Genomic DNA, 22,080 nt, shown 5'->3' with positions numbered 1-22,080 from the left:
TTCAATTCTGCCCAATATCAGATTGAGGTCAGGGCTTTGTGATGGCCACTCCAGCACCTTGACTTTGTTGTCCTTAAGCCATTTTACCACAATTATGGAGGTATACTTGGGGTACACCTCCTATCAGAAGCTAATTGTCTAAAGGCTTGACATAATTTTCTGGAATTTTCCTAGCTGCTTAAAGCCAGTTAACTTGGTGTATGTAAACTTCAAGCCTACTTGAATTGTGATATAGTCAATTAAAAGTAAAACAATATGTCTGTAAACAATTGTTGGAAAAATTACTCATGTCATGCACAAAGTATATGTCCTAAATTACTTGCCAAAACTATAGTTTGCTAATATGAAATCTGTGGAGTGGTTAACAAAAAATGTGTTTTAATTACGTTAAATGGCGTTGAAAGTTTAATTCTTTCACACTTATTCGGATCCCCATTGCTTCTGTGCCAAATAAATAATGCTCAGATTTAAAAAATGAATTATAACATTTGATAAAATATATTTTGCCATATAATTACAAAGATACTGCCCCCTTAAATGGCTTCAATATAAAGAGCTACTTTTGCTTATAGTTTAGCGGAGTTATTTTTCAGAAGGCTAGCTTGACTGTAGTTTAACTACTTTAAATAACAAGTTGCTTCCATGACACTGCAAGACACCCACTTTTCCATCAAATCAAGTAACTGCAAGGCAGTTGATAACTGCTGCACCATATAATTTCATCCCCACAAGCCAGGTGGGGCCTATAATTAATTTCTTCTTGCGTAATCACACTTTAAGAGCTGCTTCAAACAATATTAGTAACCCAGGCATGACCACACCCAGGGTCCTGGATGCTTTTTAATTTGCAATATTCATCCAGGACACATGAAAGGAATCAAGCCCAGGCCTGGCCAAACATGGTTTGAATTGTTAGCATGATGCTAGCTGACACATAAACACATCCTCGCACACTCCACACATATACAAAGACACAGCTGTGATGGAACAGACCCAAAGCTGGACTTCAAAGGTTTTAGAGGCTCAGAATGGAATAGACAGACAGATGTTGTCAAACAGCAACAGAATTAAGAGGAGACATGAAGGAGAGAAGAGTGAGGTACCTCTGCAGCAGAAATAGCCAGGAGTGACTGTCACTAAGAGACACAAGAGACAACGTGAAAACACATTCACACAAGCCAAGAGAACCAGTCACACACACATTCTGTTGACTCAATGTATAAATATAAATATATTTGTATATAATTTACTCAACCTAATATCATTAAAAACCTGTATGTCTGTCTATCTTCTGTGGAACACAAAATTAGAAATTTAGCAGAATGTCTAAGCTCTTTTCCATAAAATGTGAAATTGTTTCATACAATGTGACCAGTGTCAAGTGCCAAACCTGAAAAAAAAAACAAAACTCAGTAAAAGCACCAAAGTCCCCTTAGCTGGAACCTAGGATGGATTAAGGACTAAGAGGCCCATGGTTCGATACACCATGGAGGGCCCCCATGATACATCATGTGACTACGTTCACTTTTATGCGCTACAGGATGCTTGCCAGATTTGGTTGGATTTTTCAAATTGATGAAGACAAGTTGATGGAGCAATGTCTTACATTGCCAGTTATATGTACATTTTAATTATGAACTGATCCAAAATCATGTGTTATTAATAGGGATGCGCATGGTATTCAAATACCAAAATTACTATTTGGGTTTTCTGCACGTGTTTATAGGTCTTCAACCTGGTCTGATTCTGACGGTATCCGACAAACCTAAAGGTTTTGGGCCAGGTTCAGGTCAGTTTTTCAAGGAGGCTATAGGGCGTTACGGGCTGCTCACACGTGCGTCGAGGCCATGTAAACATACACTGGATGGACGTCTTTAAGTTTTAAATAACTATAATATTTATAAACACATCTCAAGACACTGTTTTACAATTCCTTGTGCAGGACCATACATTTTTTATACACTTAACTTGTAAATTATTTCAATATTTATTAACGCATTTCGAGACTGTGTATTGTTTCACCATTTGTTGTGCTGCATCAAGCTTTATCAGCTCTGGTGTCACAAAACAAGGTTTATAATGCGTAGCATTCGCTGCCTCATGGAAACTGAACCTGGCCGTGCAGAATTACACATTTTCCATTTATTAAGAATAGGCCTACTATGTTGCAGGCAGTGACTGAGATTCTTTTTTGTTTGACTTGAATGTGATTTTATAGATCTATGAGCTATTTAGGCTCATAGCTCACTGTGCACTTTATTACCTGCTAATCCGAGATTGTGTTTGATGCATCCATGGAAATAAATGTTCTTTATTCCCAAGTCCCGACATATAACACAATAACCATTCATGAACTCTCGTGGTTAACCAAATATTACAAAAGGTTACAGTGCACATATTTAGGGTATTATGGCACCTTTCTCTTTATCATTAAACATTAAATGCATGCAGGACTCTATACTGTTGCACAAATTCTGCTGCTTATATGAATTTAAAAGCTTTGTACACAGCCAGGGTAAACGGCACCTTATATTTGTGTTTGGAAGTGTTTTGTAAATCAGACGTTGTTCTTTGTGGTCCTTCAAATAAACACACTGCACCTGTGAGATGCAGATTCCCTGAGCAAGTATTCAAGTGTCTGTGCTCATGCTGCTGTAGTCCAGCATGCATTCGGCTGAACAAATAGTATTTCACATCATGGCTGACATTTACGTGGATTTATAATAGGTATCTCAAAATAAATAAATAATTAATTTAGGGCTCGGGGCCCTTTGGGTTTAGAACCCCCTGGGCAATGACCCAATCAGCCCGGTGGTTAATCCGTCCCTGGCTGGAACTCTCAAATCTCTTTTGTGCTAGTGTACATTTAGACAGCACATTAAGATGTCATGCCAGGATTGATGTCAAACATCATTGGTTCTTGCGTCCTATGAGACCAATTGTTGAACGTTTCAATGCACGCTCAACCCAAGTCCCCATTGTTGTTTTTTTTGTGAGGAAAAGAACAGTTTAGACATTCTGCAAAATATCTCAGTTTGTGTTAAATTAAATAAAAATAATACTGGTCTGGATTGGAAAAAAGTTGTGTTAATTATGACAGAATATTTGTATCTAATGTTCCTTTAAGACCTCCTGTCTTGCATCATAAACACAATCTGTGAAATAGAAAAATGCTTTAAGTATCTTTAACTTTCAAAATGCAGGATGTGATAACATAGTCAGAATTCTAAATGTGCATTTGGTCCATAACCAGCTCCAGGCGTGAGGGAGGGGGTCATTAGATTTGTGTCACAGTCAAAGCAAAGCACAGCAAAGCACCAAAGGACCAAACAGGGAGTAAGTGAAACAAAGAGGGAGAGAGGGAAACCAAGCGAGTAAAAAAGAATATCCGAACGAGAAGGAGAGAGAAAAACCCAACCTATGCGAGATGATATGGAGCTGCTGGAGTCAGAACGGAAGATTTTAAGTCCTGGATGTTGCACTGGGGAGAGAGAAAGAGAAATAGGGGATGGGAAAGAGAAAGAGGGAGGGAAAGACCCAAGGAACATGCATCATGCACTACAATTGAGAAAAAGAATGAACAGGAGAAAGATAGAAAGAGAGAATGGGCCAAATGTATAGGCCATGCATATTAAGACAACCACATTGGCTATGAGTAAAAGAAGTCATGGAAGAGTGATAGAAACTGAGATGAGAGCAAACAGGTACCGAGAGAGAAGACCCTCACAGTATGGAATGGAAAAAAGAGTGAAAGATGTAAAAAGTCTTGAGAGGTAAAAGAATAATTCAATAATGGTTGATCTGAATGGTCTGTGAATTGTCTGTTAGAGTGTTAAGTTCTTCCTGGAATTCTTTGGAAATGTGGCTTACTGTTTCATGTATCTAAAGAGCAAATTTCATCTGTAGTTAAGATTCCAGTGGTCATGTGTCAGACTTACCTCGGCAAGGGTCGTTCTTGACCAGGAATTCATCCAACGCCATCCACCCACCACCGACCCGAACCATGACGGTACTGCGCAAGATTCGCACAAGCCGCAGCTGCTGTGAGTCTCCAAACTGAGGAATGAGAGAGTGGAGAGGAGGAACGGAGGAGAAAAATGTGATATATATGAGGGAAGAGAATAAACAGATAGAAAAAGTATAATAATTTAATAATGTCTTTTAAAGGAAAAGTTCACCAAATAATGAAAAATATGTTGTTTTTTCTGTGAAACACAAAAGAAGACTTTCTGAAGAATCTTCAGTTATTTTCCATTTTTGGCCTTGACAGATGTGAACTGTTGTTGTACAGAATGTTGTTGATGTTCTCTCTTTTGTGTTCCATGGAAAAACAGTAAAGGCATCGGGATATGGAATTACATAAAATGTTTCCTTTTTAGGTGAACTATTCCTATATTATATTATTCAGATTAGTTAATTATACTAATTGTGCTGTGAAGCACCAGGCAAATCAAAAGAAATCACACTGCGACATGCAGCAAACCACTTTTGTTTTTATTTACTTGATTTACATTAAGCATGCCCAGATAAAACCTATCTCTAAAATAAACACCAAACCATAGCAATTCTATGAATATTCTTTATCTTCAAAGTATTACTTTGGTTTTATGTTTATTTTTGCAAAGTCAAGAAATGGACCACAGAGAAATTCTCCTCCACCAAAAGCCCCCCCAAAAAACAACAACTAAAATTATAACAGAAGCCTGTAAATCTTAACCATTTCCTGATCATGATAAATCATTTCAATAAAAAACAAGCACATCCCAACCACAACACATAGGCTGAAACTTTGAAATCTGCTCATGGGTTTGGAAGGCGTGCATAAATGCATTGAATATTTTGGAGATAGTACTGCAATTTTTGTCTCCCAGACAGGAAATGCCCACTAAGAAAGCAGGGAGAGACTAAAGAAATCCCCAAATCAGACAGACGCCAAGAATGTGGGCAGTCCACAGGGAATTCATAGCTAGTCCATGCAGAAACTGTCCTTGAGCACTGATTTAGGATTGGCTGTCTTAACCCCATAATACAAGGCCAGTTTCTACAGTGGGAGCTCGTGTGAACTACACAGAAGCAACAGATTTCAGAGGATAAGTCACAAACACACCAGTCACTTTACCTGATTCCCAAGGAAGAACTACAATAAGTCCGGTGTACATGAGGAGGAAGAAAACAAGGAGGAAGAAAAGAAAAGAGAGAGTGAAATAACAGATACGGATATACACAGCTTTAAACATTTAAACGCTTAAATTAAAATATGAAACAATTTATAATCACTTCTGTAGGTATAACGATCAACTTCCTTTTAAATACTCCTCACTTTTCCTTTAAATTAGCATATACAGTAGGAATGGAGAGTGTGAGGATTTGTGGCCATGAGCGGGGTAGAGTGCTTGTGAATAATTGCTTGAAAAACACAATGAGAAGTGCACAGCAGGTGAGGTAGTAAAAAGACAGACAAAGAGCTGGACAAACATCAGGACTGAGAGTTTGGAGAATTAGCATCATAGATCCGTAGTCTGTGCAAGGCAAAAGTTCAGTTAGTAAGTAGTCTTGTCAAAGATCATTACCCAATGGATAATGATGTTGAGGTATGAAAGACCAACATAGTGATGGTGACTGCAACAGCCTCGACTCCAGTCATTGGAATAATGGGTAATATGGGTTTATCAATAGTTAAGTGGTGGAAAGCACACACAGCATACACCTCTAATGTTGCTGTGAAGAGTTATTGCTTAAACACAAAAACTTTGGTTGGACAGTACTGATGTAATGTGATGCTGGTTAGAGTCATATTACAAAGGCAAGCTCAGTGATGATCTAAATGAGAAAGTGTGGTGATTATATGACAATATAATATACAATATATTGATTAAATCAAAACAATATTTTATACGTTTAGAGTTAGATATTATAACTTAGTATTCATGAATTCTGACTTGACTTTTGCTATTGGGCTTCACTGAAGTGTTGAGTTCTTTAATCTCACCCTATACTTGTTTTCTCCGATCTGTTCCACCTGAAACCTCTTGGCACACTTGCACTGGGCCACTTGTCTGGTGACCTGTGATAGGAAAACGTTGATTTGAGTTTGAAATCATAAGAATTAAAATAGTAATGTCAACACTATATTACAATGTCAAACAAAATGCCTTTTCTCTTTATTGTCCATACCTCGTCTTCGATCTTATCAGCATCTGTTGTAGGTCTGTAAGCATCTTTGTTGGGGTGCAAAGCTGCTACAAATTCATAGTAATCGATGTAGCCATCACAATCACGGTCAAAGATATCAGCAACAGCGGTCATCTCCAGCTTGCTGGTGGGGAACTCTACAAACAAAACATTGGGTTAAATTGACATTACAAATGAAAAAAAGACAAAAAAATACTTTAGAGATGTGGTTGTGGCCATACTTGAAGCCAAGATGCCATCAATAAACTCCTGCCGTGTGATCTTTCCATCCTGGTCCTTGTCGATGCGTCTGAAGAAGTCCATGACGCGAGACTTCTTGTGGTTCATCCAGCGCATGTACTTTTTTCTCCACACATCAAAGTCAAAGTTGGCAAATTCTTTGAGCTGGAGACGGAGAAGTGTTTTAAGATGAGATAAATAGACCAGAGACTAAACAGAGACTTCTGTTTAGATTTGATGTGTGATGTTCAATCACTTATTTTAATACTAGTACATTTCAGTCTGGGACTGGTTTTCGTGTAATCTAGTGTATGTAAAACGAAGCAGTACCTCCTCTAGTCTGTCTAGGGCGTCATTGAGCTTGCGCTGACGATCAAGGGCGAGCAGCCACACCTGTTGCCAGCGGGAGCAGAGCTGAGTGAGGCGAGGATTACCGCCAGTTACCTGTACTGAATGCTGTTGTTGCTGCTGCTGCTGGTGTTTTCCTGTGAGAAGCACAAGGATATGGTTGGAATGACCACACTATGCCTTTAAAAGAGCACCAATTATCCTAGGTACAATTGCGCACAGTTTTTCAAGGTTGTTGGTAGATAGGTTGTTCCAAGCATCTTGGAGAACTTGCCACAGTTCTATGTATTTAGGTTGTCTCAATTGCTTCTGTCACTTCATGTCATCTCAGACTAACTGTTGAGGTCCAGATTCTGTAGGGGCCATACCATCTGTTGCAGGACTCATGTTCTACTTCTATTAAGCTCTATTTGATTTATGTTTCCTTTTGACATACTAAGTGTATTTGTAAAACATCTAATAACACTTTTGCACAGTACTGTATTTAAAGATTTACTGTGGAATATTTAGTATTTTCACTTCACACTTTATGCATAAATGGTTTTGTGGTTGTATAAAATGTGTGTGAATCTAAGATAAAGTTTCTTACGAGTTCCTCTCCTCTCTGATAGGCTGCTGGGATGCTCTGCTGGTTTCCTCTTATATGTCTTTGTCACTTTGTCGACATCAGGCTGTTTCCGGGTCATTTCCTCCATAAACACCTAAAAGAAAATATACAACACTCAGGTATCTCTTTAAGGGCTCTATTTTCATGAGTATGGAAAGAGTAGCGCTTCATGCAACGACCGTGTGCAATGTCTTTTCCAATTTTCACGAGTGCTAAATCTAATCGCAATGTTCGTGCCAGAGCAAAGCGCAAGTGGTCGTGGTGTTTGCACTATTGTGGATGTATGCCCGCAAACTGTGGGTATATTGTGTTAATGAAGTGGCGCAAAGCGCAATTGGCTATTTTCCTGAGAAATAGATAATTGTGCTAAGATGTTTAAAAACCATAAACTTAGTCTTATTTCAGCAGAAAGTTTAAACTCAGTTCTTGCATTTGCAGTTTGGAGATTCCACCAGAAGGTGGTAATAAAGTTCAAGTACAAATTCTTAAAATATAGTGGAAGATGAAATGATGTCGCTGACGATCAGAGTTGTAGCCATCTTTTATGCAACAAAGATTAATGAGATTTGTGTTAAACTATCTACTGTATAGGACATAGTTTATTTTTCAATTATTATTATTATGTATAAATTTACAATTATATTTATGATCTAATTTGTACTGTTATTTTTCCACCTGTTATCGTAGAGTGATTTTTAAGTCACTGCAAAACGGGCCAGTGGAAGAAGTTAGAGAGTACATTTTTTGAATTGGAATGATTTTTTGACCACTTCTTTATTTTGATTATATTTTCATTATAAGTGTAATTTACATTTAGAACGATTTTTTTTCTACATTTATTTGTTTCAATAAATTAATTACATTTTTCAAAATCAAAATCGACCAGTAGAAGTGAAGTGCATGCCGATACAATCACTGTTAATACTAGCCATGATTTGTATGTCAGTAGATGAAAATGATTAAATTATTAATAATACTTACATTCTCAGTAATTTGAGTCTACATCCAAATTCTAATGAGAATCACATTTTTCATGCATATAAAAGAAGCATGTCACTGCCACAGAAATATGCCCGACAATCATCAAGGATGCAGTTAATGCACAAAAGAACTTAATTTTAAATTCTTCTAATTCTTTGCATACAGTCCATATAAACTACCAAATTCTTACAAATGTTCTGTTTTTGTTTATATCGCTGGTGCTTGAGGGAATGGAATATATAATATGCAGACTTTGAAATAACCAGACAAGAACCTCAGAATTAAACTGCACTTGACCCAGCCCATTTGCGCATTGCGTGGGCGATTTTGCCAAACACACTTGCACCTAGAGTTAGCGCATGCTTACACGAAAATGAAAAAAACTTCATGGCCATGTCCACTGACTGTGCGCTTATAAATTTTGGCATAGTGCTGCACTTAACACTAGCGCTCTTAAGAGTAAGGATGGTGCAAGGCTGGTGACCCACCCACCTGATGCTCTGTGATTAGTGTCTTTAGCTGAGGGATGTCCTGGGGGAGTGGTTCAGTATCCTGCTGCACCAGTGTGGTCTCTGCCCACTGTAGCCATGACAATAGCTCCTCCAATAGTGTAGCATTGTTCAGTAATTCAGTAAGAGCCGTCTCCAAGCGCTGCTCATGCTGTTTGGCCCATGTCAGCACCTGTCAAGCATGATAAATGCGGCAATGTAATAACTTGACTTTATTTTGTTTTATTATTATTATTATTAGCTGATTATGCTTTTTCCCTGAGATTTTCTCTTGACTCTGTACCTCTTCAAAGCGAGCTCTAATGATGGTGATCCAGTGTTTGATGGTGGTAATGCAGTCCGGGTGGCAGACGGCAAGTATGGCTTCACCCATGCCAGCAGATTTATTCACATCCACTCTCTTCTCTTCCACCGTCTGCATAAAATCTCGGTGAGTGTGCAGCAGAACCTGCAGAGTCTCTGCCTCCTCTGGCAGGACGCCGCGGAAACGCAAAGTCTGCTCTGCCTCTGACAGCCACTCCAGTAACATCTGAACTGCTGTGCGGAACTCCTCTGCCTGCCGACAGAAAATGAGAGTGAAAAACAGACAGAGAGGAGAAATTTTTACCTTAGACTTCACTTCATTGTAAATGTAGCAAGAGCTGTCAGCCGTACCTGTTTGAGAGCCTGTTGGAGGCGGGTCTGTTTTGTGACTGACAGGGCACAGACAGTTTCCCAGCGGGTGCTAAGCTCCTGCAGTTGAACTTTGACCCAGGCGGTGTCGTCTCGGCCCGTCTCCATCAGCTCTCGAGCAGAACGCTTCAGAGCCTGCACACTACCGGTCCTCTTTCCCAGCTCCTTCTGGAAGGCCTGAAGTATAGAATAAATAAATATAGAAATTCAGAAACTCTACTTTGGAGTAACCTTATAATGTTTTTAATAGCGGGTCAAAATTCTGATCTCTACGATCTTTAATCTTTCATTCAAGGACTAAAATAATGATACCAATCTGATCTACCTAATGAAACAATGAAAGCTGTTGTTTGTACCTTATGGGAGTCCATGAGGTTGGAAACCAGGTCCAGGTCTCCATGAACAGGCTGATCCTCTGCAAGCTGAGGCTCCACACGATACAGCCAGTCAACAAGAGCCTGCAGAGCCTCAGCAAACTGACCTGAGAACAACAGAGCTTCCTCCAACTTGTGTTGCCTGGGGAAGATAATTTTTTTTTAATACAAATGAGGAAAACATATCAAAGCTTTTTCTTTTTTAACCAAAAGATGTAATTACCAGTCATATTATAAATGAATAAATAATGTTTTTACCTCTCCACACTCTTTCCACACACGGTGTCCCATTTGTCACGGACCTCACCCAACAAGTTGTCCAGTTTTTGTGTGTCAGCTGATAGTGTGGCCTTGTCTCTCATGGCTTTCCCAGAACGCACTGTAGTGTCATACACTGGCTGCTTGGATCCAAGAGCCTTCTGGAACTCCTGCAGTACAGTGAATAAAAGATAGAGGGCATAAGAGAGAAGTATAAAACTTTTCAGCATAATTGCATGGCCTACTTAAATAAAAACCCAAAGAACACAAAAGCACATTGATGCAAGCATGGTGTACCTTATGTTTGGCAAGATGGATTTTAATCTTGTCAGGTTCGTTGGAGATTTCCAGTTCAGAGTCCAGCCTGCTCTCTGCCTCCTCCAGCCAGTCTATCAGCTTCCTCCAGGCCTCATGAAACTAGAGAACAGATGAATGAAAAACATTAAAGACAAAGAGAGATATGAATAAAGCAATGAAGAGAGTTATCAAAATGATACCTGTTTAGCTCTCTTGCGGGCCTCATCCAGGTGGCGTCCTCTGTCCAGTGACCTCTGCACCAGTTTGTCCCAGCGGGCCTGTACACTGAGCAGCAAGTTCTTGATGAGAACCACGTCCTGTTTGAGACTGGCAAACCTCAGTTGAGAGCCGGCCTTCTCCAGAGCCAGAACCTGCTCTCTGTGAGTGTTCACCTCATTCACAAACACCTGAAATATACAGGGATGAAGCACAGTGTCAAGGAACCAAGATACATAAAATGTAATATGATCCAGATTTTCAAGGTGATTTATCTAAACGACAGCTTTAATCAGTTTGGTCAAAATTTTTAAACACCACAACATTTATTCTTTAAATTATTTGATGCTTCTGTTCCCCAAGGATGTATTAAATTAATCAAAGAACATTAGTAATGTTGTAAATTATTGATACCAGTTTTTATTTATTTGTATTTATTTTAAAATGTAATTTTTACTCATGTTGGCAAAGCCCCATTTTCAGCATTCATAACTTTCACCTCATTCTTAAATCATTCTAATGTACTAAAATTCTAATGTGCTAATATGGTACTCAAGAAACCTTTCTTATTATTAGAACAGTTGAAAACGGTATTACTTCTTAATGAAGTGTGGACATCACAATACAGTTTTCCAGTTGCAGAAGAATTGAGTACACTTGCATCTCTTACATGTCACATCCATGTTAAATTTTGGTTTAAAAAATGTCAGAGAGAATTTCTTTTTACTGAACGGAATCTCCATGCAGTACTACTTTAAAAGAAGAAATCAAACTGGATCTAACCAGGACAGGGAGGGAAGTGGATGGCCCAGATGCACAACAACAAGAGGATAAGGTTTCTAGTTTGGTAAACAGACCACTTACAGCTCCTAAACTTGTAGTCACAATAAACAATACAAGTCAAACATTTGCATCGCTGAGCAGCCCTAAGAAAAGGATTCTTACAGCACATGATTAAATAGAAATAGTTGTTTGTAAAATTATACTGTAATTGTCTTGTCTTGATCAATTTAATGCATCATTAGCAAACAGAAACATCAATTTCTTTCAAAAACAAAAATGTATTGGTGTATTTAAACATTTGACCGGTAGTTTATATATATAAAATAAAAAAAAATCAGCAAAATCTTTTAAATATACAAAATTTTCTCCCTGACCTTGTGCTCATCTATCTGGAAGAGCACAGTGTCGAGAATGAGACTGGGTGGTTGAGCCATGTTGATTGTCTGTTCTGCCTGAGTCAGCCAGTTCATAGTGTCCTGCAGGGAGGTCTGGAACCCTGTTGCCAGTGAGACAGCTTCCTCCAGTTTACCCTTTGGAGAGAGAGACAGAATGCTTTAGAATGGGAGACAAATCAAGATGCTTCATAAAGCTTTGATAATTAATTAGCACTTAATTCCACATATTGGGTTAAAAAAACAAACTCACCCTTCTGTCATCCATCTTGGCATTGAGACCTGCCCATTTGTTCTGTAGTAGAGCCAGATTCTGTTGTGTCTGTGTGGTTCCTGGTCCAGTGTCCTCCCCTCCTCTGGCCAGCAGCATGGACTCTCCATGGTCCAGTAGCCGATGGTACTGCTCAGCTCTCTGGGTCAACTGAGACTGGAGTTCCTTCATGCAAAATAGAGCAAGTTAAGTAAAAAAAAATAAGTAATGACACTTTTTCAAGTGCATTGATATGCTCTAGTCAATTTATTCATCAAATACAGTGCAAATGTAGTGTTTATCATATACTTTCATCATCTATTGTAATCTATTATTTCTCTTAGTTTATTTCTACTAAGAATAACTTTTAAAAGTAACAAAAATATAATAAATATAATAATAATAACAATAACATATAGTAATAAATATAAATAAGCAATTCTGCAAGATACATAATTAAACTCTTCAAATTAAATGAACAGAAACATTTAAAGTCAAGACAACTTCAAATGATTTAAAATTGCAATAATATGTTGTTTATTTAGAAATGGTCTGCTATCTGATGGGCAGCCTGCAGGTGAACTATGTTAATGTACCATGTGTTGCTGCAGTTGCTCTCTGGCAGTCTCAGGCAGGCCACCTGTGGGTTTGGCAGCAGACAGTTGACTCTCTGTGCGTCTGAGCCACTGCAGAAACTCCTCCAGCTCTCCATGGAAACCCTCCGCCTGACACAGAAACCATACAGGGTAAACACAATGAGATAATTGATCTGACAATATTAAAGAGAAACACTCTGGGTAGCCCATTTGAGAAATATAGATTTTGAAGTTTCTTGAGTGACACCAGTAAAGAGCACTGTTGCATAAATTTTTGCAATTGTGTCATCAACACAAATTTCCAAGCTTAAAAAAATACACATATCAAGGCATATCATTTAGTTTACTTTGCATTAAAGGTTAATGTGTTAACTACAGGCACATTATTACTATAATCAATAGACAACCCTTCTATTCACATGTTCAGCACCTGTTGCAGAGCCGCTTCCAGCAGTTTCTGCCTCTCATCAGTCTTGAGCAGAAGATTCTTCCAGCTGCGGTTCAGTTCATCCAGCTGGTCTCTCAGGAGGTTGATCTCGTCTCCAGGACTGGACTCCAGCAGCTCAGAGCCGGCACTGTTCACAGTCTCAACAGTGGCCCGATGGGACAGCACATCGTTTCTTAAAACCTACATAGAGAGCCTAATCAAGGGGATTTGCCTAAAGAAATAAAACATTTAGAGCACATGTAAATGAAGCCCTATGTACATACGTGATGCTTAGCCAGCTCGATTTCAATGGCCTTAGGGTCAGAGCTGATGGGGCGCTGTGTGTCCAGTGTGGCGTGAGTGTGGCTGAGCCAAGACAGTAGCTCTGAGAGAGCATGCTGGAACTGACCTAAAGCCAGCAGAGCACCCTCTAGCTTGTGCTGAGAGAGAGAGAGAGAGAGAGAGAGAGAGAGAGAGATGGAATTAAGACAGGATAAATAGAAATACCATTTCATGCTTTTTGTGAAGTACTACAATCTAATCCAATTATAGTGATAAAATGAAAATACCACTTAAACAAAAATACATTATTATACTTCAACCAAAGCTAAAATCAAGAAGCTAAAGTTTATGTTTCCATTTATATTAAGCAAAATTCAAATGATCACGCCTTTCCAGGTGTCCCTGTCATTTCCCACGTGTGCGTTGAAGTCACCCAGCATCACTATGGAGTCCCCTACTGGGGCCCTATTCAGGACTCCATTCAGGGTCTCCAAGAAGGCTGAATACTCTGAACTGCTGTTCGGTGCATATGCACAGACAACAGTCAGAGTTTTCCCCCCCACAACCCGTAGGCGTAGGGAGGTGACCCTCTCATCCACCGGGGTAAACTCCAACGTAATGGCGCTCAGCTGGGGACTCGTGAGTATCCCCACACCCGCCCGTCGCCTCACACCCTGGGAAACTCCAGAGAAGAATAGAGTCCATCCCCTATCCAGGAGTACGGATCCAGAGCCAAAACTGTGCGTCGATGTAAGCCCCACCAGATCCAACTGGTAACGCTCCACCTCCCTCACTAGTTCCGGCTCCTTCCCCCCCAGTGAGGTGACATTCCACGTCCCCAGAGCAAGCCTTTGCTGCCCGGGTCTGGTCCGTCGAGGCCCACGGCCTTCACTGCCGCCCATATGGCAGCGCACCCGACTCCTGCGGTTCCTCCAATGGGTGGTGGGCCCAAGGGATGTAGAGGGGGGTTCCACGTTGCTTCTTCGGCCTGTGCCCGGCCGGGCTCCGTGACAAGCCCGGCCACCAGGCGCTCGCCGACGAGCCCTCCATCTGGGCCTGGCTCCAGACAGGGGCCCCGGGCTTCCTCCGGGCAGGGTAACTCCTCCTCTTGCCGTTTAATCCATGAGTCATTTTGAACCATTCTTAGTCTGGCCCCTCACCTGAGACCACTTTGCCTTGGGAGACCCTACCAGAAGCACATGGCTCCAGACAACACAACCCTCAGGATCATAAGGGCACACAAACCTCTCCACCACGATAAGGTGCTGGTTCCCGGAGAGGCCTCCCTGATCTGAACTCAAGTGGATGTTTGTTATTGGATTTCTGTGCTAGTCATGGATTATCTATAACAAACACCATGTTCGAACATAAGGATGCTCATAAGTGTACGTGGTACCAGAGCACCCTAGGCCGAAGGTCGATGATCGATTTTGTAATCGTGTCGTCGGATCTGAGGCCATATGTTTTGGACACTTGGGTAAAGAGAGGGGCAGAGCTGTCAACCGATCACCATCTGGTGGTGAGTTGGGTCAGGGGGTGGGGAAAGACTCTGGACAGACCTGGGAAGCCCAAGCGAGTAGTGCGGGTGAACTGGGAACGTTTGGAGGAGGTCTCTATCCGCGAGATCTTCAACTCACATCTCCGGCGGAGCTTTTCAGGCATCCCTGCGGAGGTTGGGGACATTGAACCGAGTGGGCAATGTTCAAAGCTTCCATTGCCGAGCCGCGGTGGAGAGCTGCGGCCTCAAGGTTTTAGGTGCCGCAGGGGTGGTAACCCTCGAACACCGTGGTGGACACTGGTGGTCAGGGAAGCCGTCCGACTGAAGAAAGAGGCCTTCCGGAATTTGTTGTCCCGGAGGTCTCCGGAGGCAGTTGCAAGGTACCGACAGGCCCGAAGGGCTGCGGCCTCGGCCGTGAGGGAGGCAAAGCAGTGGGTGTGGGAAAAGTTTGGAGAAGCCATGGAGAAGGACTTTCGGTCCGCACTAAAGTGCTTCTGGAAAACCGTCCGCCACCTTAGGAGGGGGAAACGGGGAACCATTCAAGCTGTATACAGCAAAGATGGGACGCTGTTGACCTCAACCGAGGAGGTTATTGGGCGGTGGAAGGAACAATTTGAAGAACTCCTAAATCCCAACACGCCCTCTATGGTAGAGGCAGAGCCGGAGGATGATGGGGGATCAGATTCTATTTCCCTGGGGGAGGTCACTGAGGTAGTCAAACAACTCCGCAGTGGCAAAGCCCCGGGATTGATGAGATCCGACCAGAAATGCTGAAAGCTCTGGATGTGGAGGGGGTGTCATGGATGACACGCCTCTTCAACATTGGCGTGGAAATCTGGGACAGTGCCTAAGGAGTGGCAGAACGGGGTGGTGGTTCCCTCTTCAAAAGGGGGATCAGAGAGTGTGTGCCAACTACAGGGGTATCACACTTCTCAGCCTCCCTGGTAAAGTTTACTCCAAGGTGCTGGAGAGGAGGGTTCGGCCAATTGTCGAACCTCAGATTGAAGAGGAACAATGCGGTTTTCGGTCCTGGCCGTGGAACGACGGACCAGATCTTTACTCTCGCAAGGATCCTGGAGGGGGCCTGGGAGTATGCCCATCCGGTCTACATGTGTTTTGTGGATCTGGAGAAGGCGTATGACCGGGTCCCCCGGAGAGACTGTGGGAGGTGCTGCGGGAGTACGGGGTGGGGGGTCCCTTCTTAGGGCTGATCCAATCCCTGCACGTCCAAAGCGAGGGCTGTGTCCGGGTCCTCGGCACAAAGTCGAGTTCATTCCATGTGGGGGTTGGTCTCCGCCAAGGCTGCGCTTTGTCACCAATCCTGTTTGTGATATTCATGGACAGGATATCGAGGCGTAGTCGGGGTGGGGAAGGTGTGCGGTTCGGTGGGCTGGGGATCTCATCGCTGCTTTTTGCAGATGATGTTGTCTTCATGTCATCGTCGGTCCGTGACCTTCAGCTCTCACTGGATCGCTTTGCAGTCGAGTGTGAAGCAGCTGGGATGAGGATTAGCACCTCTAAATCTGAGGCCATGGTTCTCAGCAAGAAACCGATGGAGTGCGTACTCCAGGTAGGGAATGAGGTTTTGCCCCAAGTGAAGGAGTTCAAGTACCTCGGGATCTTGTTCACGAGTGAGGGGACAATGGAGCGGGAGGTTGGCCGGAGAATCGGGGCAGCGGGGGCGGTATTGCACTCGCTCTATCGCACCGTTGTCACGAAAAGAGAGCTGAGCCGAAAGGCAAAGCTCTCGATCTACCGGTCAATTTTTCTTCCTACCCTCACCTATGGTCATGAAGGTTGGGTCATGACCGAAAGAACTAGGTCGCGAGTACAAGCGGCCGAAATGGGCTTCCTCAGAAGGGTGGCGGGCTTCTCCCTTAGAGATAGGGTGAGGAGCTCAGTCATCCGTGAGGAGCTCGGAGTAGAGCCGCTGCTCCTTTGGCGTTGAAAGGAGTCAGTTGAGGTGGTTTTGGGCATCTGGTAAGGATGCCCCTGGCCGCCTCCCTAGGGAGGTGTTTCAGGCACGTCCAGCTGGGAGGAGGCCTCGGGAAGACCCAGGACTAGGTGGAGAGATTACATCTCCACACTGGCCTGGGAACGCATCGGGTCAGCCCAGTCAGAGCTGGTTAATGTGGCTCGGGATAGGGAAGTTTGGGGCCCCCTGCTGGAACAGCTGCCCCCGCGACCCGACTTCGGATAAGCGGTTGAAGATGGATGGATGGATGGAAAATTCAAATGTAATGCAAGTATATGACTCTGAACATCAATATATTTGTTTATTATTTTATTTGAATTATTTGAACTAATATGTGTATATGTTATGCACACGTTATTATAGGCCAGGTTTCATATGCAATACTTATATATGCAACACTCATATGCAACCTTCTTGATCTAAACCACCTTATAGTTGCACATGAGGTCATTTTTAGTGAATATATTGTCAAAAGTAGAAATGACTGATATAATGATTGAAAAATATTCACTCTTTCCTCACCTGTCTGAGTGTAATCTTGTCCACCAGGTTGTCCCAAAGGTGGCGCAGCTCAATGAGAGGCTCCTGTATCATGTCTCTGTCTGTTTGATCAGTCACCTTCCTGAGCAGCAGCTCTCCTTGGTGGCAGAGCTTCTCCATGTCAATCTGCTGCTGGTACACCTCTACTTTGTATTGCTGTTAATGTCATGTCAAAAGAAAATGGGTCAAACCAAAATCCATCTTTTTCTCAATATGAGTCCAGTGATGAGAGTAGATGAAGACAGATTCACACCTTTAGCTCCTCAATCTGTTGTTTGACGGTGCTAAGGTCCGTCGCCACAGCTGGCATGTCACACAGTTTGATGACAGCATTGTCCAGGTAGTCAAACATGCCCTGAGAAGACAAAAAGGAGGGATAGTGAACATACAGTTGGCTTGACAAATCAGGTTGGAGTTGGAATTTTTAGTAGTGATAGAGACCTGAAGAGCATCCTGGTACTGAACAGAAGCACTCATTGCCTCTTCCAGTCTCTCCATTCTCTCTCTCCATGTGCGGTTCAAGCCTTCCCAGGCAGTATTCATCTGAGCAACAGAGAACCACCACAAATTAATAACACATGGTAATATCTTGTTAAAACTGAGTGAAATAGGGCATTCCCCTCATGATTTTGTCATTCTTACCTCATCGATGGTTTTCTTGACCTCTGGTTTCTCTGTCTCTCCACAGGCAAAGATGAGATCAGCTCCCAGTGTGCGTACAATCTCCAGTTCTTCCCTCAGTCCATCTGTCTCTGCCTTAATGGCCTGTATGTGAGAGGAGAACATCATGACTACTCCCTGACCTTTGTCTTGGCACTCGTCCAACATTATTTAGTTCTATTTTCTTTAAAGCTGAAGTGTATATTGGTTAAATTGTTAATATCAGCTTAATATGCACAGATGACTATAAGCAAGCCATTTGTATGTTGATTTCCCCAAAAAGTGTAAAAACTGTGGCTCTATGGTGACATTAAAACATTATTGTGTTTTTTTACGAATCCCAACCAGCCTTGCATGGCAACATTTGCTAAAATAATGACATAAGTTTGGAGTGTGACTATCCTTGTGGCCTGCAAACGGAAAACACAGGGTGTGTTTAGGAAATCTGTTCGACAACAATAATTTTTTTTGTGTTTGGTGACGCTAGTGGAACAGAAATGACAAACTTCAAAAAAACTTGAACAACTTTTCAGTGCTGGAGTGTTTTTTTTAAACTGGAAGGACTTGGAAAAAGACAACACATCTTGCCAGTGACTCCCTAGTTGGACTGACCTCTGCTGCCTCTATTTGTTGTTTGATGAGTGAGGGATCCACCCCAGGATCCTCCAGCTCTTTCACAATGTCCTGAGAGTCACGGAGAGTGCTTAGCAGAGCGGCCATGTCAGCCCAGAACTTTCCGGCGAGGTCCAGAACATCCTGAAGCTTCCCTTCTCTTTCCTCAGCCCTCTGCCTGATCTCATCCCATAGAGAGCGCAGCCGCAAGAGTCGGGAACGCACCGCTAAGGAAAGTAACAACACAAATTTATCAAAGCATTTATGAAGCAAACTGATCCTTCTGCTTCAAGGTTCAACATGAGCTTATAGCTTAAAATGTCATAAACAAAATTTACAGTTTTAATTGCAGTTTAAATTCAATTAAAAAATTTTTACCCTGGGCAGCAGGATCGTCGTGTGCGGCGCGACTGATGAGCTCTTCTCCGCGGGCACACAGGGCGCTGAAAGATGGCAGGAGTTTGTCCAGCTCTAGTCCGGTAGCCCGGTGCTCTGCCAGCTGCTCCCGGATCTTGTCCACCTCAGCGGCCACTGGAGGCGGCTGCCGCAACCGCTGGACCGCCCCCTCCAGAGTTTCCAACAGAGGGTCCATCTTATCATGGAACTGAAAGGAGAGAGATTGAAGGACATGGTCAAATCACATAGAGCATGGCAGAAATTGGAGAAGGATCAGGCATATTGAGGATTGATGAGGAGAGATTTATCCCAGACACATGCTAAATGACAGAGGAAGTCGGTGCTCCCTAAGGAATACTTCAAGGGCAAGGGTCTACAGCAGTGCTTCCCAATTCTGGTCCTGGTCCTACCTACAAAACTCCACATTTTGTATGTCCCCCATATTTTAAATACCCAATTCAGGTCATTGAGTCTCTACTAATGATCTGATTTGATTTGATTTGATTCCGAGTTGACTCAAATGTGTTAGATACAAGAGATGTGCAAAATGTATAGTGTTGGGGTTCTCCAGGACCTGGATTGGGAAAATGATGATCTACAGAATACACCACAATAGAATGACACCTTCATTTTGCATGAACACATCTGAAACATGTTCTATATAAAAGAACACAATAATAGTAATGAAAGAATGTTGTTGTCTTGTTTTTCTGTTAGGTTTGACTATACATGTATTGGTTCTATGGAATATTCCTGATTGAAGAACTTCTGAGTATTCCTATATAAATCCTGATTCTCAATCCAATACAGAGGGTACAGGAGTTATCAGTGGTATTCTTACCTCTACCAGCTGAGGGTGTTGCAGAGAGCATCGATGATGGCAGGATGGACACACACACAGCACATCCACACAGAGTGAGTGACGAATGGATGGATGGACCAAATGGACATGGAAGGGAGGGGTGGAGGGAATGAGTAAAGGAAGAGTTGCAACAAGTGAGTGGGAATGCGGGAAGGAAGGTGGATGATGGACAGATGATGGTCAGGAGAGACAGGAGGGTAAATGCAAAAACAGGAGGAGTCACAGTGTAGTAGATTTTGAAGGGATGGGGGTGGAGAAACAGTACAATGAGTTAATTCAATAGCATGCAACAGGCAGCAGGAAGCATAAATAACAATAACATTCAGCCAAACTGCAGTTGATGTCTGATGTCAGTGAAGTCCTTTCTAAGAGTGATGTGATCTGCTACTTAATTGGTGGATAGAGCATATTCTATTTTGTTAAATACAAAAAAATTTAAGTCAACATGAAACAGCTTTCACAATACATTTTACTTTGGAATGTGTTACATCTAGGACTGAGATATTTGACAATGTAACAGGATATCTAGGATTTCTGATGAATATCCCGATGCCGACATAGACTTTCTTTGACAGGCAATGTTGAACAATATCGGGAAATGACAAAACCATGGAGCTGGGAAGTTGCTAAAAATATTAAATAGTAGCCCAGGATTTAAAATTAGCACCTGCAGGTCCGTCACTGTGATGGGCGTCCTGCAAGACATCTCGGAGGGACACGTGACAAGAAACGCTACATTACATTTATAATTTTCTTTAGACCTTTATTTATATAAGTAATTTTCCACCTGTTGTTGTAGATGGATAATTGCGTGACAGCAAATGAGAGGTGGTTAAGTAAAAAATTTTGGATCGCTTAATTTTATTAGCTTTTTCATGTAAATGAAGTGCAATTGGAATATAGAAATATCTCTGGATTAACTTTTTCATGTTTCAATAAATTAATTTAGTTTTGAAAGCAAAATCAATAATATTACATACCCCCTTCGGCAGTGGGGGCAGAGGGGTTGACGATGTAATCGGATATTGCAAAGAATTTGTATCAAAATATTGTGAACATATTTCTTGCATATTGCCCATCCTTACTGGGGCCTGAATTTATCAATCATGAATTGACTGGATCATGAAATGTGGTCTATACTATATGACGTGGTTGAATGGATGGGGTTGCTGGCTCAGTTTTCTTTGGAATAATGTGCACTTATGGTGCACAATAAGACCAGGAATGTGTATTAAGAAACTCATTAGGGTCAGTTTTGATTTCATGTTGACTTTAAACAAACGCCTTAACGAAACTGAAAGGTTAACACTATAAAACATGACAATGATACATTTGTTATTATTGTGCCATTTAAAAAGGAAGCATGTGTGCTGTAATTCAATAACCACAAGGGCAGCAGTCCAAAGCTTGCTAACAAATTGGAGCAAATACCTGTGTGGACTGTGACACGGCTTCATCCAGTGCTGTAGCTCGACTTTTGACCTCTTCTTTGATAGTGATGTAACGTCTTTCTGCATCATTATACCGCTGTCTCAATGTCGACCCTTCGTGGGCACTCAGCTCTGCCAGCTGTGGGCCGATCTTTAGCAACTTGTCTATGTGTGGCTTGTGCTCAGCAATGAACTCCCTCAGAAGCTAGAAAAGAAGCCAAATATGAATATTATCATGTCATGTCATGTCAATACGTGAGATAATATAATGTGGCTTTTAGTCCATGTCTATTAGCATTGATTCCATTTATATTCTATAGAAAAACATTTCTTCTGAGAAAAAGAACAATAATTTAAATGACATTTCTGGCACTCCAAATTTGTGTCCAATAAAATGCTCTCTGAAATGAGAATATTCCTCGCCTAAAAGCATTCACTTCTGATTAGCAATAGCAAGTAGCAAATAGTGTTCATGGCATTGATGTAAACTAAAGGCTATTGATTATTTAAAAAAAGGGACAAACTCTTTGATATGTCCCACCCCAATGTCCTGTTTCAATAGGAAATGTGTCTACACAGGAAAGAAAACTGCAGTTTGTCAACCATTTAATTTAAATGATACCATTATTTACAGCAGCCAACAAAAGGGCTATGGGTCATATGAAGAACAGTGATTGTTTACCAACACACAACAGAGTGCTTCC

General features: G+C 41.8%; 1 protein-coding gene across 1 annotated transcript in view; it reads right to left on the bottom strand.

Annotated features, from left to right (window-relative positions):
• LOC127650088 (microtubule-actin cross-linking factor 1-like) overlaps positions 1 to 22,080 on the bottom strand; it is a 118,189-nt gene that overhangs the window by 14,811 nt on the left and 81,298 nt on the right. The window contains exons 62-88 of the mRNA XM_052135290.1: positions 21,378 to 21,581; positions 19,067 to 19,292; positions 18,689 to 18,915; positions 18,059 to 18,181; positions 17,858 to 17,959; positions 17,670 to 17,771; positions 17,399 to 17,572; positions 13,406 to 13,561; positions 13,125 to 13,322; positions 12,695 to 12,823; positions 12,102 to 12,284; positions 11,831 to 11,986; positions 10,658 to 10,864; positions 10,458 to 10,577; positions 10,161 to 10,330; positions 9,885 to 10,044; positions 9,511 to 9,705; positions 9,140 to 9,412; positions 8,840 to 9,028; positions 7,349 to 7,460; positions 6,742 to 6,896; positions 6,414 to 6,576; positions 6,175 to 6,329; positions 5,990 to 6,064; positions 3,939 to 4,056; positions 3,419 to 3,481; positions 1,104 to 1,136 (exon numbers count right to left, since the gene is read on the bottom strand). Of these exons, the coding sequence (XP_051991250.1) occupies positions 1,104 to 1,136; positions 3,419 to 3,481; positions 3,939 to 4,056; positions 5,990 to 6,064; positions 6,175 to 6,329; positions 6,414 to 6,576; positions 6,742 to 6,896; positions 7,349 to 7,460; positions 8,840 to 9,028; positions 9,140 to 9,412; positions 9,511 to 9,705; positions 9,885 to 10,044; positions 10,161 to 10,330; positions 10,458 to 10,577; positions 10,658 to 10,864; positions 11,831 to 11,986; positions 12,102 to 12,284; positions 12,695 to 12,823; positions 13,125 to 13,322; positions 13,406 to 13,561; positions 17,399 to 17,572; positions 17,670 to 17,771; positions 17,858 to 17,959; positions 18,059 to 18,181; positions 18,689 to 18,915; positions 19,067 to 19,292; positions 21,378 to 21,581 (4,168 nt within the window). The remainder of the gene's footprint in view (positions 1 to 1,103; positions 1,137 to 3,418; positions 3,482 to 3,938; positions 4,057 to 5,989; positions 6,065 to 6,174; positions 6,330 to 6,413; positions 6,577 to 6,741; positions 6,897 to 7,348; positions 7,461 to 8,839; positions 9,029 to 9,139; positions 9,413 to 9,510; positions 9,706 to 9,884; positions 10,045 to 10,160; positions 10,331 to 10,457; positions 10,578 to 10,657; positions 10,865 to 11,830; positions 11,987 to 12,101; positions 12,285 to 12,694; positions 12,824 to 13,124; positions 13,323 to 13,405; positions 13,562 to 17,398; positions 17,573 to 17,669; positions 17,772 to 17,857; positions 17,960 to 18,058; positions 18,182 to 18,688; positions 18,916 to 19,066; positions 19,293 to 21,377; positions 21,582 to 22,080) is intronic.

This window comes from Xyrauchen texanus, chromosome 10 (genome assembly GCF_025860055.1).
Source record: "Xyrauchen texanus isolate HMW12.3.18 chromosome 10, RBS_HiC_50CHRs, whole genome shotgun sequence".
Classification (NCBI taxonomy): Eukaryota; Metazoa; Chordata; class Actinopteri; order Cypriniformes; family Catostomidae; genus Xyrauchen; species Xyrauchen texanus.
The sequence above is the reverse complement of the archived record's forward strand: the minus strand, read 5'-3'. Positions and strand labels throughout refer to the sequence as shown.